The sequence below is a fragment of the Glycine max genome, chromosome 18, assembly GCF_000004515.6.
Source record: "Glycine max cultivar Williams 82 chromosome 18, Glycine_max_v4.0, whole genome shotgun sequence".
Classification (NCBI taxonomy): domain Eukaryota; kingdom Viridiplantae; phylum Streptophyta; class Magnoliopsida; order Fabales; family Fabaceae; genus Glycine; species Glycine max.
The window spans coordinates 15,938,806-15,955,115 of record NC_038254.2 but is presented as its reverse complement, the minus strand read 5'-3'; the positions used below and the strand labels follow the sequence as shown (position 1 = coordinate 15,955,115).

The 16,310-nt window shown below is 30.6% G+C and overlaps 1 protein-coding gene and 1 long non-coding RNA gene across 3 annotated transcripts; one reads left to right on the top strand and one right to left on the bottom strand.

Annotated features, from left to right (window-relative positions):
* The first annotated feature begins 1,733 nt into the window (after positions 1-1,733).
* Positions 1,734-7,079, top strand: LOC102667133 (uncharacterized). Its single transcript, XR_419449.4, has 3 exons — positions 1,734-2,043; positions 4,635-4,787; positions 6,654-7,079. It is a non-coding gene; the product is annotated as an uncharacterized lncRNA (long non-coding RNA).
* Positions 2,660-9,137, bottom strand: LOC100793723 (transcription factor MYB124). Of its 2 annotated transcripts, XM_026126787.2 has the most exons (14): positions 8,859-9,137; positions 8,442-8,561; positions 8,221-8,368; positions 8,065-8,111; positions 7,908-7,964; positions 7,720-7,792; positions 7,243-7,298; positions 6,967-7,146; positions 6,709-6,890; positions 6,411-6,556; positions 5,361-5,875; positions 5,078-5,283; positions 4,651-4,796; positions 2,660-3,320 (listed from the first exon to the last, which is right to left on the bottom strand). In XM_026126787.2, the coding sequence occupies exons 3-14, from the start codon at positions 8,296-8,298 to the stop codon at positions 3,210-3,212; spliced, it is 1,797 nt and encodes a 598-aa protein (XP_025982572.1). In that variant the 5' UTR covers positions 8,299-8,368; positions 8,442-8,561; positions 8,859-9,137; the 3' UTR covers positions 2,660-3,209. The 2 variants fall into 2 exon arrangements, with proteins under 2 accessions (XP_025982572.1, XP_006602308.1); XM_006602245.4 differs by lacking the exon at positions 8,442-8,561.
* Positions 9,138-16,310: the final 7,173 nt, after the last annotated feature.

Below are 16,310 nucleotides of genomic sequence, written 5' to 3'. Positions count from 1 at the left end.
AATATATTTGAAAACAAGAAACAAATTAAAAACAAGTAGCAGTTTTGTAATTAAAAACTAAAAGTACAAGGAAGACTAAAAGTTTATGCTTCATTTCTTATTTGTTCGTACTATAATTATGATGTGTCTCTCTTTCTTAAGAAAGTTAGATTATATTTGATAATATATTTCAGTTAATTTTTAACTTTTTTTTTATTAGTTGAAAAGTTTGTTTGATTGTTTGGTAAACTAATTTTTTTTAATAGTTTCTAGTATGTTTTGAAACGTTACACAAAATAACATTTTTTAAAATACTAGCTTCTAGATTTTTATATTTTTTCCATTTTTATTCTTGATATATTTAACAAATTTCCTAGTTATTATTTTTAAATAAATCATAATTTTATTATTTTTTGTCATTTTATACTTTTCAACTACTCCAACAACTAATTTTACCAAACACTTAAAATTTAATAAGATAGTTTTTCAATTTCCAACTACCAACTAACTTTTTAACTCTTAACTAGTTTTTCAACTTAACTTTAACTTTCCAAACTATCTTTACAAGTCATTTCAGTTAGAACTTGTTTGACTGTACAAAGTTTTTTTAATAGCTTCTATAGTTTTTTGAAATACTTAATCTTTTTTAAAACTCTAACTTCTAATTTTTTATATTTTTTTTCATTTTTATCCTCAATATATTTATCCAATTTCCTAATTACCCTATTTAAATAAATCATAATTTATTATTTTTTATCATTCCATACTTTTTTAGTTACTTAAACGATTAATTTTATCAAACACCTATAATTTAATAAATTAATTTTTAAACATTCAACTGTCAATCAACCTTCTAACTTCCATAACTTTTCAGCTAATTTTCGTAAACATAACCTTAATTTTACAGCATCTGAAGCCAAAATTGTATTCTCTGTATAAACGATTCCCAGCTTATCTTATAAGTCCTCTTTATTTTGTGTGTGTGAATATTATTCCAATATCACGTTAACGCTAAAGAAACCTTGCTAAATAGTCGAATGTGATTTTGCTCAATTAATAAGATCCGTTGTCAGACACTTATGCAAGGTTCGGGATTGTTCAAAATAACATTTGAAGTTTGAATGTCAACGATTACTGCGCTAAGTGGGGTGTAAAGGGGAACAAAATGGAATTAGAAATTATCAAGTGGTTGGATCTTGTAGGGTACACTAATTGGTCCAATGTTTACTAGATTAATGCCTTATAAACTGCTACTTAGAGTTTGGTCTTGCATCATGAGATGTGTTGGATGTCATGAGCTTGGTCTAAGGTTAAAAGATTAAAAATATTGTTAAAATGAATAATGATCAAAATATCTAAAATGATATATATTCCATTTTAGAGAAAACTGCTAGGAATCAAGAAATTGACACAAAGGAAAAGAACAATTTTACTTACAAAAATTGGAGATAATCTCTCCTTCAAAGGTTACTCCTTTTACAACAAAGCCGATTGTATTCTTAAAACTAACAACTAACATTTAATAATTAAAAAATATATATATTCTATCCCCACAAGGTTTACTAATTTGAATGTCTCTTCTCTACCTTAGTATCCTCCTATTTATAGATATAATGGGCTTGACGCATAATATCTATTTAATTAATTTTTTTTCCCTAGAGATAAGAATAAAAAAGTAATAAAAAAAGATAAAGATAAAAGGATAACCAAGTCTCTTAACAAAAACTATCTATTCTATATATTTTAAAATCAATTAAGGCGTTGAAGTTAATTGAATTGAATTAGAGTGAGTGGAAAATTGGTTGGTCAGACCAAATGAGTCAAAGTGGGCCTTTTGGTGGACAAAGTTAACAGCAAAGGTATGTACTTTTATTTGTAGGGCGTTCCCTCCCTCTTTTCACCAACTGCTTTTGCCCAAGTCATCATTATCTGCGTACTACTGTATTCCATCACCAGCCATGAACTAGTTGTCCTAACTAAATAAGAATGCAGTGAAAGAAGAATTCTTCTTCTACACAACAAAAGAACACACTCCATGTCAAACAAACCATATCAAAGAGAAAGGTATGCTTGCTTCTACATTTGTGTTCTTATTCTCCATTTGTTGTTCAGTTTTGCTTTTAGGAAATGAAACAGTTTTTATTGCTCAGAGTTGTCTTTAGAAGCACTTCTAAAAAAAGAAAATAAGAAAAAAAAATGAAATCAGCTTCTCCTTAAGCTAACAATTAGCTAATTTATAGAAACTCTCTCATATAATTTCTCTAAAAGATGAGAGCATACCTACAAATTAGCTAAAGGAGAGCTAATTTTAGATATGAAGAAGTTTATTTGAGTTTTTTCTTGTTTTCTTCTCCTAAAAGTGTTTCTAGAGAAACTTACCCAATGAGGCCCTAAATTGGTTGACATAGGCTTCCTCTGACCTCTTGGTGACGTTTCCTGGAATTTGTCCTTTTCTTTTTCTTTTTCTTTTATTTGCCGGGAAAATAATGGTGGGGAAGTCAATGTGTCAAATTCTCTTCTTCATGTTGAGTGAGAAAGGGAGGGGGGTAGAGGGACTATTTGTTTATGCATATTTCATTTCCTGCTGAGAAGTTTCCACTTCTCTTTTTCCTAGTTTTGAGAATTCTATACATTTGACTGTGCTGAATCTAGGAAAGAAAGACAGGACAGAAACAGTATCTGCACATCAAAACCAAAATGCCTTTCCAGTCACTTATAGTTATGTTTCAGTACATCAGAACCATAAGGGAAAAATATTTATTACATAACCCATGCACACTCCAAACAACAAATTAGAATCCAATTTCCCAATGCTAAGTTTCTTTCTCTCTTCTATCTATATGCTAATGTATTCATACACACTCAAGAATCAGGATGCTAGTGACTACACAGTAAACTCTGTACAAAAATAGGTTCCGGACAAAATGCTGATTGCTGGATTGGAGAAAAACATACCCAGAACAACAATATTAAAAGAAAACAAACCAAAGAATGACACACTAAGCAAGCCAATTTTATGTGCAAGTTTCAAAAAGGTAACTTTTGAGATGTTAGATATGTTGAAGGCGGAAAGAATGTATCATAACATTCTTGGGGAGCAGCATATGCCTTTCAAAATTTTAGGCACAGTGAAATTGTATTTTTTTCTCCACAAGCCAGATTACTGCCAAGATGAGAAAGTAGGATTCAGAATGGAGAAAGAACGGTTCAATATTTGTATCTCAGATGGTTTATAGACTAGGTAGTAGGGCTCTTTTGCAGGGTGGCGGTTGTGATGAGTTGGCACTTGGGTTGATGGATGGAGATTCCATTCCTAGTGTTTTCCTCAAGAAGTTCCTTTCCTGAAAGAAAAAAGTGTTAAAATAATGGTTAGTCTAATTTCAAATTTCGATATATTCTAACTCTTGACAAAAATCAAAAGAGGTGTCGAATCAAAAAAGAAACTAGAATAAGGTATGTGAATATTTCTAATGCAACAGGTGGTTAGCCCCAAGCTCACAGTATCACCATATAGATTAAACTTATGACAACGAGGATAGAACAAAATGTGCTTTATATGAAGGCTGTTTCCCTGACTGCGTGAGTCATTATACCTTTTATCCCTCTGCTGTAAACTAACGCACAATCTACACTAAAGATGTCGTCAATTTTGGGTTGCTTATGATTCAAACACACTAAAGAGCTTAGCTGAATATGATTCAAGCAGCATGTATGCTAGATGACTATTTTGTTTAGCAGATGGTGATAATATATAACAGCTTCCACTAAACTTTCCACAAAATTAAGTATTGTTTGCTAAGTGGTTTCTTGCTTCAATAGTTTTCAACATAAATATATACTATGAATCTATTATGTCATTGTGTGCTTCACCTATGTGTGGAAAACTTCAGTAAGTTCTTTCACCACATAATCTGTAAGCTACAAAATCCAAATGGCTTTTAGAAAGTCCATGCCATGTATATGTATCGCATTAGTTTCACCAGCACATTATCCTTATGTCATCCTAATACTTGATTACAAACAGATTCGTCTTCTTCATTTACCTCTTTCTTACCTGCATCATCAATATTAGGTAGGGATAGCCTAAATATTTCAAAAACTCACCTCATCTAAACCTGAATGGACCTTGAAGTAGCAATAGATTGACGAATACTTAAGATTTATTAAAGGTATTATCTGTTACATAAAATGGTGAAAATGGAGATAAGGCGTCTATGGTTTCATCTACTAGGTACTGACACTTGTGATGAAAATATAAAATGCCACCATTTTTTAATATATAATTGATATTCATCTTACTAAACTAAAAAAAGGAAAAATAAAATGAATCTGATAATCCAACACCTAATCATGTTATGCTTCTAAAGATAAAATCTTATCCCCACTTCAACAAGCTCTACTCTACCATTAACTTAAAAAGCTCCCACCACTACTACTTGAATAGATCTACTGATAAACAGCATTCTGAATGTCCTACTTGTAATTGAGACAGATCTTGTAAGAACATTCCAGAGTACCATTTCTGATACCAGTTTTATGATACATGGGTTCATTTGTCTAGCTAATATGTCATATTACTAATAATATAATCAAGCTACTTGTCACTATTACTAATATAGTCTTTCTGTTGGCCTTAAAATTGTTCAATAAGCAAGTGCTTGGGTGACTTACACTTTCTGAAAATTGTGGGCTGGGAATTCCTGCTGCCAAGGATCTAAACAGAGGGGTTACTTGAAGAGGGGAGCTGAACTCCAATCTTGATGAGGCAGAAACAATCCCATCATTGTTTATCTGTTCCTCAAAACACGGTAACGTATCTGCCAGAATACATATCATATTAGCACTTCTAATTCAATAAACTATTAGGGTATTAGCATATAGAAAAAAAATTTAATTTTAGAAAATATATAAAACTAAGCCTAGATATAATTTCCAGCTTAGGAACAATTAAGCACTCTAGTGGTTAAGTCATTATGTGGTATTCATTAACTCTTTGAACATAAATCAATTATTTACATGGTTAATTGTTCCTGAACTGAAATTTTTACCAAAAATACTTTTCTTTTTATTTACTTAACACAGAAATGGATTATCTTACCTTGATCTACATTTAAAGTAGACAGAACCACTTTCCCATCATCTCTACCTACTCCTTTCTCATCTTCAAGTTGTTCAGACTTCAATTCAGTTCCAATATCCTGATGAAATGAAGGCTCCAGATTATCACCAGCTGACTCACACAGGAGAATTGATCCTGTACTATATCCAGAACTGCCTGGAGAGTCTTCATAACGGTCCACTTGCCTAGAACATATTCAGAAATTATTAGACATTTCACAGAGTGCACAGGTAAAGTAATATCTTTAATGAACTTAAAGTACCTCCAACAAGCCTGGCCTTCCTCATTACCACTCTTCAAGTCCTCAATCACATCTTTAAGATCTACTAGCTGTAAATCTGGAATCTTATGTCCAGGTATATCTGATTCTTTGGTTCTGTTCAGAAACTCTTGAAGAACCTGGCCTTCCTCATTACCACTCTTAAATTTCTCAATCATATCTTTATGATCTACAAGCCATAAATGTGGGATCTTATGTTCAGGGATATCTGCTCTGTTGGTTTGGTTCAGAAACTCCTGAAGTACCAGGCCTTCCTCATTACCACTCTTCAAGTTCTCAATCATATCTTTAAGATCTACAGGCTGTAAATCTGGAATATTATGTCCAGCGTTATCTGATTCTTTGGTTCGGTTCAGAAGCTCCTGAAGAACCTGGCCTTCCTTATTACCACTCTTCAACTCCTCAATCATATCTTTATGATCTACAAGCTGTAAATCTGGAATCTTTTGTCCAGGGATATTTGATTCTTTGGTTCGCTTCAGAAACTCTTGAAGAACCTGACATCAATTCAAACAAGTGTTATAGAAAAGAGTATAAAAAATGACATTTATCATATTTATATGCTCAAGAACGAGCAGTTCATGATGGGCGTCTTAATATCAAGCTGTGTTTTCAATATTAGAATATATGCTAGCAAGATGATCTATGAAACTATTTCGAAGTTCTCATAGGTAAGATTAACAACTAATTTGATTCATGTTTCTCTTTAAATAAATGCTTCAGATTCATAAATAGGGAAATTGTAAATGTTATAGAAACTATAGTAACATGCAACGCCTAATACATTTGATTAGCTTTTAACACTACTAGGGTGGCTAAAGAACTAAGCCAAGATACATGTTAAATGGCTTTCATATTTATCATATAAATAGGTTGACAATTACAAGTTGCTTTCCGTTGATGTTGAAGTTCTAAAGGTATAACCTATTTGGGCTCAACTCATCACATGAACTAATAAGTTCATTTTTGAAGAAGCACACAAGGTGTTCAATATTCAAAACTGGAGTAAGTATAGAAATTATCAAGCCTCACCTTCCATGCGTTTTCAAAACTTTGGTCCATGTTCCCTGCATCAACTTTTAGAGCTAGTGAACTTAGTAACTCCGCCTGTTGCATCAATGCACTAATCTTTGGGTAATCTTTTTTGAGAAATGTTCCTTGAATCTTGTAATTTTGGGCTGCAGAATCATGATAAACCAGTATCATCTTACAATGAGAGGATGGCCAAAGTTTTGTTTGCTGAATATATTAACTATATCCTGATTTCTGTTTCAGGTTTATAATTTGTGAATCAAGTTCCAAAACTAAAGTTCAATTCAAAGACAACTACCCAAACTGCTAAACTTGGGATTGCAAACATGATGCTGGTCTGGCAAGTTGTTTGAGTTATGAGAGTTTTGAGCCAAGACTGCAAGTGGTGCTCTTGGTTGCTGATTTATTGGAGTTTCATTTCGTAAATGTAATCGGTCCTCAAATTTGATCTTTTCTGCATTATAATGGATATGGGTCCTCCTATATTGCAATAGGATAACATGTTAACACTTCTCTTTGTCGATTTGTGTATTTTGATAAATAGAGTATACAGTACCTCAAATTCTTAATAGGTACTCCAGATTCTGATGTTGTATCCATATTATTACAATGTTGGAACATCACCCTCTTGTTATTTGAATTGATGTATGATGTGCTGTTCTCTTTTGCTAAAGCTTCATATTTTTGTTTCTTCCTGCAGAGTGTGGAGAAACGATTTTTAACAGCATTATCCGTTCTGCACAGAAAGCATTGCATTAAGTATTAACCGTTCATAAAGCTGCTATCATGTATTCAAATGAACTCGTAAAGAAAAGAATGAATTTTTGGTTACCTGCCTGAGACCACCTTTGCTATTTCTGTCCATCTATTACCAAATATTTTTTGAGCCTACAGAAAAAATGGCAAAATATAAGATCACATTTATCCATGTGTAGTAAAGTGCAGTTAGTGCCATCCACAGGAGTATACATATATACATATGAGATCCAGGTTGGTTTGGTTGTAACCTACTCCTAATAATAGGCTAGGCTGCTCCTCAGTACTCAAGTTCATCAATGGATTTTGTCTACTGTACAGAGGCATCAGACAATAACAACAACAAAAGCCTTATCCCACTAGGCGAGGTCAACTACAAGGATCGCACGATACCATTCAACTTGGTTAAAGACCAAAGTATCAGACGGAGAGGAAAAATAAGAACTTCATTTTTTCAATATTCCCTATGCTTTTATTATAATATAAGCTTCTCAAATTTCCACGGCATCCATTAGAGATGAGAGTAGGTTCTGAACACAGGGAGCACCATTACCTCACATAAGAGGATGTCTTCCTCAGCTGACCATCCACCTTTTTTGAAATCAGAATTCAAGTAAGTGTACCATCTGGAATTTGATTAGTAATCAAGCATCAGATTGATAGTCACCAAGAACCCAACAAGATCTCTTGAACCAGTCAAGATCAAAATTCAAAAAATGTAGACAATTTTAAAAGTTTCACCTTCTTCTGCACTGTCTTGTCGTTTTGTCTTTGAACTTAGATGCAATAATTGCCCAACTGCATACAATTAATTGAAATAAAAATCACTTTAATTCACACATCAAGGAAGAAAGTAGCGTGCATGACAAAAGAAAAATTATCAAAGAGTAGTGAGTACTTCTCAGTTCCATGAATACCAATCTCCTCTCTTAGTATATCATCCTCCTGAAATTCACATAACCAGTGTGAGAACTAACTAAATGAAATAGATTGAAGAGAAAACAAACGTAAAAAATAAATAAAAAATGCAGACAGGTAAAGAGAGAAGAAGCACCTGTTGAGTCCAAGTCACAATGTGACGCTCCTTCTTCTTAGATTCTCCATTGTCCTGCTGCTTCATATCTTGCACCATTTATCTTTTAGAGTGCTTATTTTATTGGCGTCTCTCTTCTTGACGCTCCTTCCCTTAGCCAACTTGCATGCTAAAGCCAAAGCTTTATAATTAGAAGCTTTTATGATTTGTAGAAAAATTGAAAAAGAAAAAAGGGAAATCACCACTTCACCCCTTCTCTTTCATCCACCTTTACACCGTAATAAGCATAAATTTCATTTCCAAAAGTCCTCACCAAAAGGTATTCTCAATTGAGAAAGGGAAAAGAAAATTGATATTACCATCTGTGATCAAGGCAGAACAAAACCAAAAGAACACAATCCAATGCTAAATTAAAGAACCAGAACTACACGAAATAAGAGAGATAGAAAACGGGCAATGGAAAATATTTAAAAGAAGGTACATAGGATAGGATAAAAATCGTATTTTTATCCAAACCCAACAAAGTACTAAAAAAACCTATTTATTTGATCCTGTACTGTAATGTAACAAATTGCCCAGAAATGGTGGGGGATCTAAACAAATTGAGGAACTTTAGGGATACCCAAATGAGTAAAATCAAGGGTGAAGTTGACAAATACCTCGAATACAACAACGATGTTTTGATTTGTGTTACGTATTTCTGGGGTTAAACAGAGAAAAACTGATAACAGCAAGCACAGAGCCTCGTATGAGAAGCAAAGTGGAGAGTGAAACTGGGTGTCTTTTAGACCAAAGTACTTATGTTGATCTATGACTGTCTGAGTCGTATTTACTTGTTTTGTTTTTTTTAACTTTCTCTCTCTTACTTTTTTTTAAAACGGTCACACACCTCTGAGTTGGTTGGTTCTCTTTTCTTGCAAGAAAGAAAAACATAGAAAATGCAAGAGAGATGAGGTGAACATAAAAACTAACATTAAATTTAATAGTTTTGAATAAACCGATACTTTGGTTAGTGCGCGGGTATGAGAGGAAGTTTGAATAAAACGCTGAATTCCATGAGAAGACTTGTGCTGCGTGCACAGGGCAGTGTATATTAATGGTCTGTGGGTCATGAATTAGGGTGGCATAGACTATTGCACACTTTCTCCTCTTGCAATGTCCACTAAGGATATTATTTTTTTCCGATGACTATTTAAGATAACATCATACTAGTATATGTTTGGAGTTTTAACCCGAGGTAGTGGTGAAATTTAATTTTGTTTACACATAAAATTGATTATGTAATATAAAAAAATTTATTTGATTCTATCTCTATGTAAAAAAAATTTAAGTCAATGATAATCATACACTATGAATAAGATTAGTGTCTTATCCAATGAATCAAGAAATGTTCATAATCTCTAACTCAGAAAAAACAAAATTTGGTTGCAGCGGTTCATAATTACAAGACTCTATGGAGTGTGTATGTATGCATTGTGAATTTTTAAGGACACATGAGAATGTACGTGACCTAACATGCTAGGGGTGGCAAGCATACCCGTTTGCATTGACATTAAATGGTTCATGTGCCTTGTTAGCTTTGGTCATGCTAATTGCTCCACTTCATCAAAGTTTGGGAGGTTTTTTTTTATATTTTTTTACTTCTGGTTTAAAATTTTGAAACAATCCTTTCATATATCTTTTTGAATAAACTATTGTTCAATTCTTAAATGAGTCTAACTAGATTTTGTGTCTGTGCAATACAATAAAATATTTTTATGTTAGACGTAGATTATAATAATTATTTAAATTATAATTTATATATTTTGGTTATATTTTTAATTAAATATCTTTGATGAAAGTCAAAGAAATGATTTTTTATACTCCTATAAGTATTTAATCATTTGAATTGATTTTCTTTAATTGAGTAAAATACATGTTTTGTTTTTAATTAAAGATTATAATTCTTTGATTGAATTATTTTATGATATATATATATATATATTACAATTACAAATTTTTCATGTTCGCTCTCTAAATTTATTTATGACACTAACTTGCAACATGTAATATAGAAAAACATTTGAGGTTTTATTACTTACATGTAATATAATTTTCGTAAACAAAAATTATGTTATTCAAATTAAAACATTAGATAGAAAATTAATGTTATCAAAGATATCATAATTAGTTGTTTTTACCTCATTTTTATGTTTTTATTTTTAAAAATTAAAATTCATAAATATAATACATAAATGCATGATAAAAAAAAATCATGAATGATTAAATTTAAATACTCATTAATATCACTATTATAACCATACCCTTCCCCCCCCCCCCCCCCCCCCCAATACCTAAAAATAAATGTTTATATAAAATTTACTTTCTATTAAATGTTCCACTGCTTAATATGATTTATTAAACATAAAAAAGAATAGTCTAAACTAAAATGCTCTTTTTTGGATCGTAAAAAGTACATCAAATTTTTCTTACTTTATACTAATTTTTGTATTAGTGTGACGCACAATTTTTTTTATATTGTACTTAGATTATAATAATTATTTAAATTATAATTTTATTTTTTACAAATATTTTCAAAATGACTTTTGTAATTATATATCATTAATGGAATTTAAAGAAATAATTATTTAAATATTTTATATTTCTATACATATTTAATTATTTGAATTGACTATTTTTAATTTGATAAAATATATTTTTTATTTTTTTGGTTAAAAATGATAATTCCTTAATTGAATTTTCTTTATGATATATATGTAATACTGCTTTTTCTTTTATAAATATTAAGTCAAAATAATTTTAAGATACATTTGAAAAAGAGTCTAGCTTAATTGTTAAAGAAAACACTTGAACTATTGTAAACATTTAATACTTGTCTTCAATTCCTATGGATAAAAAAAAAAGAAAAATAGATTAATTTGTCAATTGTTTTATACATGACTATCACACTTCATCAAATTCATTTGAACAAAGTCATGGCTGATCAAATTCATTTATCAATTTGAATTTCATCACAAGTAAACTTCTTCAAATTATATATATAATTTGATTCTTGTTAATTTTTTACTTATCTCAATCTTTAAAATTATTATCAAGCCTTTCAAGATTTTCACTAAAATATATCATCTCATGCAAATATAATAATTATAAAAAAAAATACAATCTAGAGTGTGTTTGGTAAGCATTTTAGTTAGTTTCTAATAATTTTTACTTGCTGAAAAATTTATTTGATGGTTTGATAAATGAATTTTTTTAATAGTTTCTGGTGTTTGTTAAGACGTTATTTCAAGTTTTAAAATGTAGTTTTTCAGCTATGTATTATCAAAGCTACATTTAATTAAAAACTTATGATTCAACTAGTTTTTTCTTCCAAATAACTTTCTAACTTTCAGTTAATTCTGTCAAGCATAACCCCAACGATAATGAGTACAGAAAGATTAGAAAGTTAAACACATATATTACAATTACAAACTTTTTATGTTTTTTCTTTTGTTCTACATGTCTTGAGTTAAAAAAAAAAGAAAGAAAAGAAAGGGCAAAACTTTTGAGGTATTATTAATGTTATTAATGTCATTAATTTCATTTTTTAAAAAAAGATAAAGTTATTATGTTTTTCAAATGAAAACATTAAATAAAAATATTAGGTGAAATATAAAATTAATATAAGAAATTAATTATTCACAAATAATAAAAAATTAATAAATGCATGAATTAAAATAATAGTAACTAATTAATGAATGCATGAATTTAATTAATAATAATAAATGTGAATTTAAAATTCATTATCCTTCTCCTAATACCTAATAATAAATATTTTTTGTTGGAAAAAATAACAATGAATATTGTTTATGCAAATACCTAATAACAAATGTGTGTTTAAAATTATTCTTTTTATTAAATGTCCAACTAATATTAATGATTCATTAAATAAATGAAAATAAAATAAAATAACTAAAAATTAGTTGTCTGAAAAGAGTCCTTATCTTCGAAGCAAAATTCTTTTACTTTATTTTATAAAAGATCTCTTGTGTCCAATATGGTTACCAAGTTTACAATTCATAACTTTTATATTATAAGAATTGCTTATTATTATTTTTTATTTTTTTAGAATTATATGTTAGTATGTGTGTGTAAACATTCATGAGTATATAAGTTAAACATATTTACAAACAAAAGATATTAATGATAAAAAAAATACTTTAAATTATAGGTTAAATTGATCACAAGTTCACATTTATCAAATTCTCAATTAGGTTCTTGAACTTTTTTTAATTGAGTCACCTGAAATTTTTTTTTAATTGGGTTGAAAATGTATCCGCATATACCTAGTTAGATTTGCAAACAGTGGATTGATGCTTCTAGAATATGTTATAAGTACAACTGAGTCACTTGTGAGATTATGTAGAGTTTCAACCTTTGCAGGTCAAATCAACCCAAGTATTATTTTAAAAGCCTCTCACAATTGTTTGACTCTAGTGCAACAAACTCTAAAAGCAACAACTCATTATGTGTCTACAACTAAATTTTTTTTATAGTGGCAATTAGACGGAGGACCCAATTAAAAAAAGTTCATAGACTTATTTTAAAATTTGGTAAAAGTATAAGGACCCGCAAAATAATTAAACCTAAATTATAATAGTATTAAGGTGTTTTAAGTTTCAAAATCAAGCAACCAACTTACATATCATGCATACAAGCTAGGGTTTCAAACTATCAACCATTAGGACTTAAAATGTAAGTAATATAAAACTAAAACAATTTTTTAAGCAATACTTAGGGTTTAAGCTACTTATTCATTAAAAAATTTACTTTTACATGACATAAGCACCATGAAACCCAATGTTTTTCTTCTATACACATATATATACACAAGGAGACTAAGGGGATCTCCATACACATGCATATAAGACTATATAAAAGTGACAAAATTCTCTTCCCCTTACCTTGGGTGTAGTATGTGAGGTAGAGAGAAATCAAGGTGAGATTCCTTAAGCTAGCTTCTATGGTGCCTCAAGCCTCCACTTAGCAAGATCAATGATGAACTTCAAGTTTGGTGTGTGTATCCTGAAAGAGTTGCAAAGTTTTGTGCCTAGGGTTTATTGGAGACGACATAGTTTGGTTTAGGGTAAGGGAGACCAAAAATATGTTGTATTTATAGTGAAACTTGGGATTCAATCAGTAAAGAAATTATTTATTAATTGCATGATTGATTACCTTAATTTAATCCATATTTTAATGAGATTAAAATAGCTCATGTTTGCCCCTAATTGCCACAGTTTAATGTGTGTATGGATGTCATCAATTTATAATGTGTTTTCAAATTTTTAAGAATGAAAATCTTAATTTTTCCTTATGGAATGACTCTAGACATTAGCTTTTGAAATTTTTCTATAATTTCTAAAGCCCTTTAAGATTTTATAATTGAGTACTCAAAGTTACATTTGAACATTTTGAGTCAAAATTAAAGAATCTATATAAATTACAAAAAAGATTCCTACAATTATAAAATAATATCCTAAACACATTTTCATGTTTAGAATAACATTTTATCTTGTGTTTTATATTTATTTACTATGTTTATACCCTACTGTGTATATGTTTTTAAATGTAAGAATTTCTAATTAATTTTTTAAATCTCATACTTCTTTAAATCTAAATACAATTCTAGGTTCTTGAGATTTTTTTTTTATTCCTCAGGGTACAAAATTGATATCTAGGTTTCTATGTAATGTTTATGTATATTAGTAAGATAGTCAATATAAAAAGCAAAAACACAAATGTATATAAAAAAAATATTATTAGTATTATTTTCTAAAATATCGAGATTGTTACACTTAGCACACACCATTACAAAGAGCTACTTTGGTTCCAGGGATTATTGATACTTAGCACAACCTTCTAACACTTAATGTCCTTATTAGGATCAATCTAGCTAGGAAGGCCCAAATATACTCATAAATTTAAATGGTCAAACGACTATATAGGGTGCAATTGAATATTTGCATTATAGTTTTATATTAAATAATGTGATGTAGACACATGGATAGAAAGTATCCATTGATTAGCATCAATTAGATCTATACAAATGTATTCCTCTTTTAGGGAAATCGAGTAATTAATGAAATATTTTGAGTATGAATTTTAGTCTTTATCTCCCATTTTATCTTCCTTTAATTTAGCAATAGCATTAGGGTTATTTTCTCTCTAACATTTGGTATTTTCATTGAGAGTTTTCTGCCTCTTCCATGAACATCTACCACGACTATTTCTCATGGCTGCCACTGCCACAATCTCCACCGCCCATTGAAGACCTTTATGTCATTTATATTACCCTTACCCCAAATCCCACCACAATCATTGCCATCTCCATTCACGTCTTATTCTTGCTCTCTACAAACACTGTAGACACTGGCCACAGTAGTTCCACACCACCAACCACACTCACATCTATAATATCTTCCACAAGACCAATGCTCGCAATTTCCTCCATTGTCAACTTCCTACAACTACGCACAACAACCATTATCGCTACCATTGTCTTTGTTGCTGCCATGACCCTCGCTACAATGGCCATCAACCCTATGCTTATTCCCTCCTTCGTCATACCCCACTGATTGAGGCCGTACCCGAATTAAATAAACATTAAAATGCAATAACTAGGAAGTGATCCTAGGTCGTTTCCCAACGAGCAATGATAAACCAAATGTTCATAACAGATAGTAGGAAAATAGTAACGAATTGGGGGGGTTGTTTGCTTTTGTAAATTAAACAACGAATAGATGTGAATTATAAAATATCAGAATTAAAACACTTTGTTTTCCCTTGATTCACAAGCAAGTCTCTTATCCTAGGTTACGAGAGTTTATCCTTTATCAGTTCAACCACTTAATCCAACCCTAAATTAAATTACTAAGCGAAATTTAACATAAGGCATTCATTATGTGATTAAGAAACACATACACCAATTAATCATAAACGATCATTAAACATGAACGTAAATTAAACGCAGAGACAATTAATCAAGCACTAAGCATGCATGAATTAATAGCAACAAATTCAGAGTAATTAGTGAAGAGGAAAAACTGAACAGAATTTAATAGTAATAATAGAACCTCAAAGAGAACTGTGTTTGATCCTCAAGAGAAAACAACACTGGAGACTTAGCCTTCCATTAATCAATAGAAAACAAAATTATAGATTGAAGAACGAAATTTTATTGCTGAAACGAAAAGTAAAAACTGGAATTGCAAAACGAAAAAGTGTCTAAAAGAAGAAAAGCTTAAAACTAAAAACGAAAACAGGAGAGAGAGGAGAGAAGAGAGAGAGGAAGGAGCCTAAACTAGAACCTTGGTGCTGTTATATAGTTTTCAGCCCCAAAGCTTACAAATCCGTTTTAAATCCAAACCCATAAATAAAATAAAATCAAATCTAGATAAGATAAGATAAGATCTAGATGAGATCAAATCTAAATAATATCTAGATAAGATAAAGTCTAGATAAGATAAAATTTTGTAGAATAAAATAGTTTGTCCTCTTCAAGTCCAAGCCCAATTCTGGATTCAAGTCCAATGCTTCATTAATTCCTGAAATTAGATTAAAAAACATCAAATTAGCTGAATGAGCCCAAATAATAAAATTGCCTAATTAATTTGACAATTAAGACTAATCAGTAATTAAAATTGTGCAAAAAGGGTTAAGAAATAAGAGAAAATAATGGCACATCACCCACACTAACCCTAAGCCAAATCCATGCGTCTTTCAATTTTTTACACATCCACACTACCACACTTGACCATTGTTACGACAACTCTGCAAGCCTTCCTAGCCATCCCTACCATTAATTTCTACTTTTACCAATCTTCATCATCCCTAATTTTTAATGCCTATGAAAATCACAACCCCACACCTTCAATGTGCATTCCAAGTCCGCACCCCCAAGACATTAACTAAACACCATAAATACCTTTTCCAAAACCGATTCAATGACAGTTTGAAGTACCTTTCAGTTCCACCATGCCTCATTCCAACCCTTTATTCAATCACAACCAATAGACGCATCTCGGTGGTTTGCACTTTTACCTTCTGAAATGCTACAACAAAGCCTCATTTTT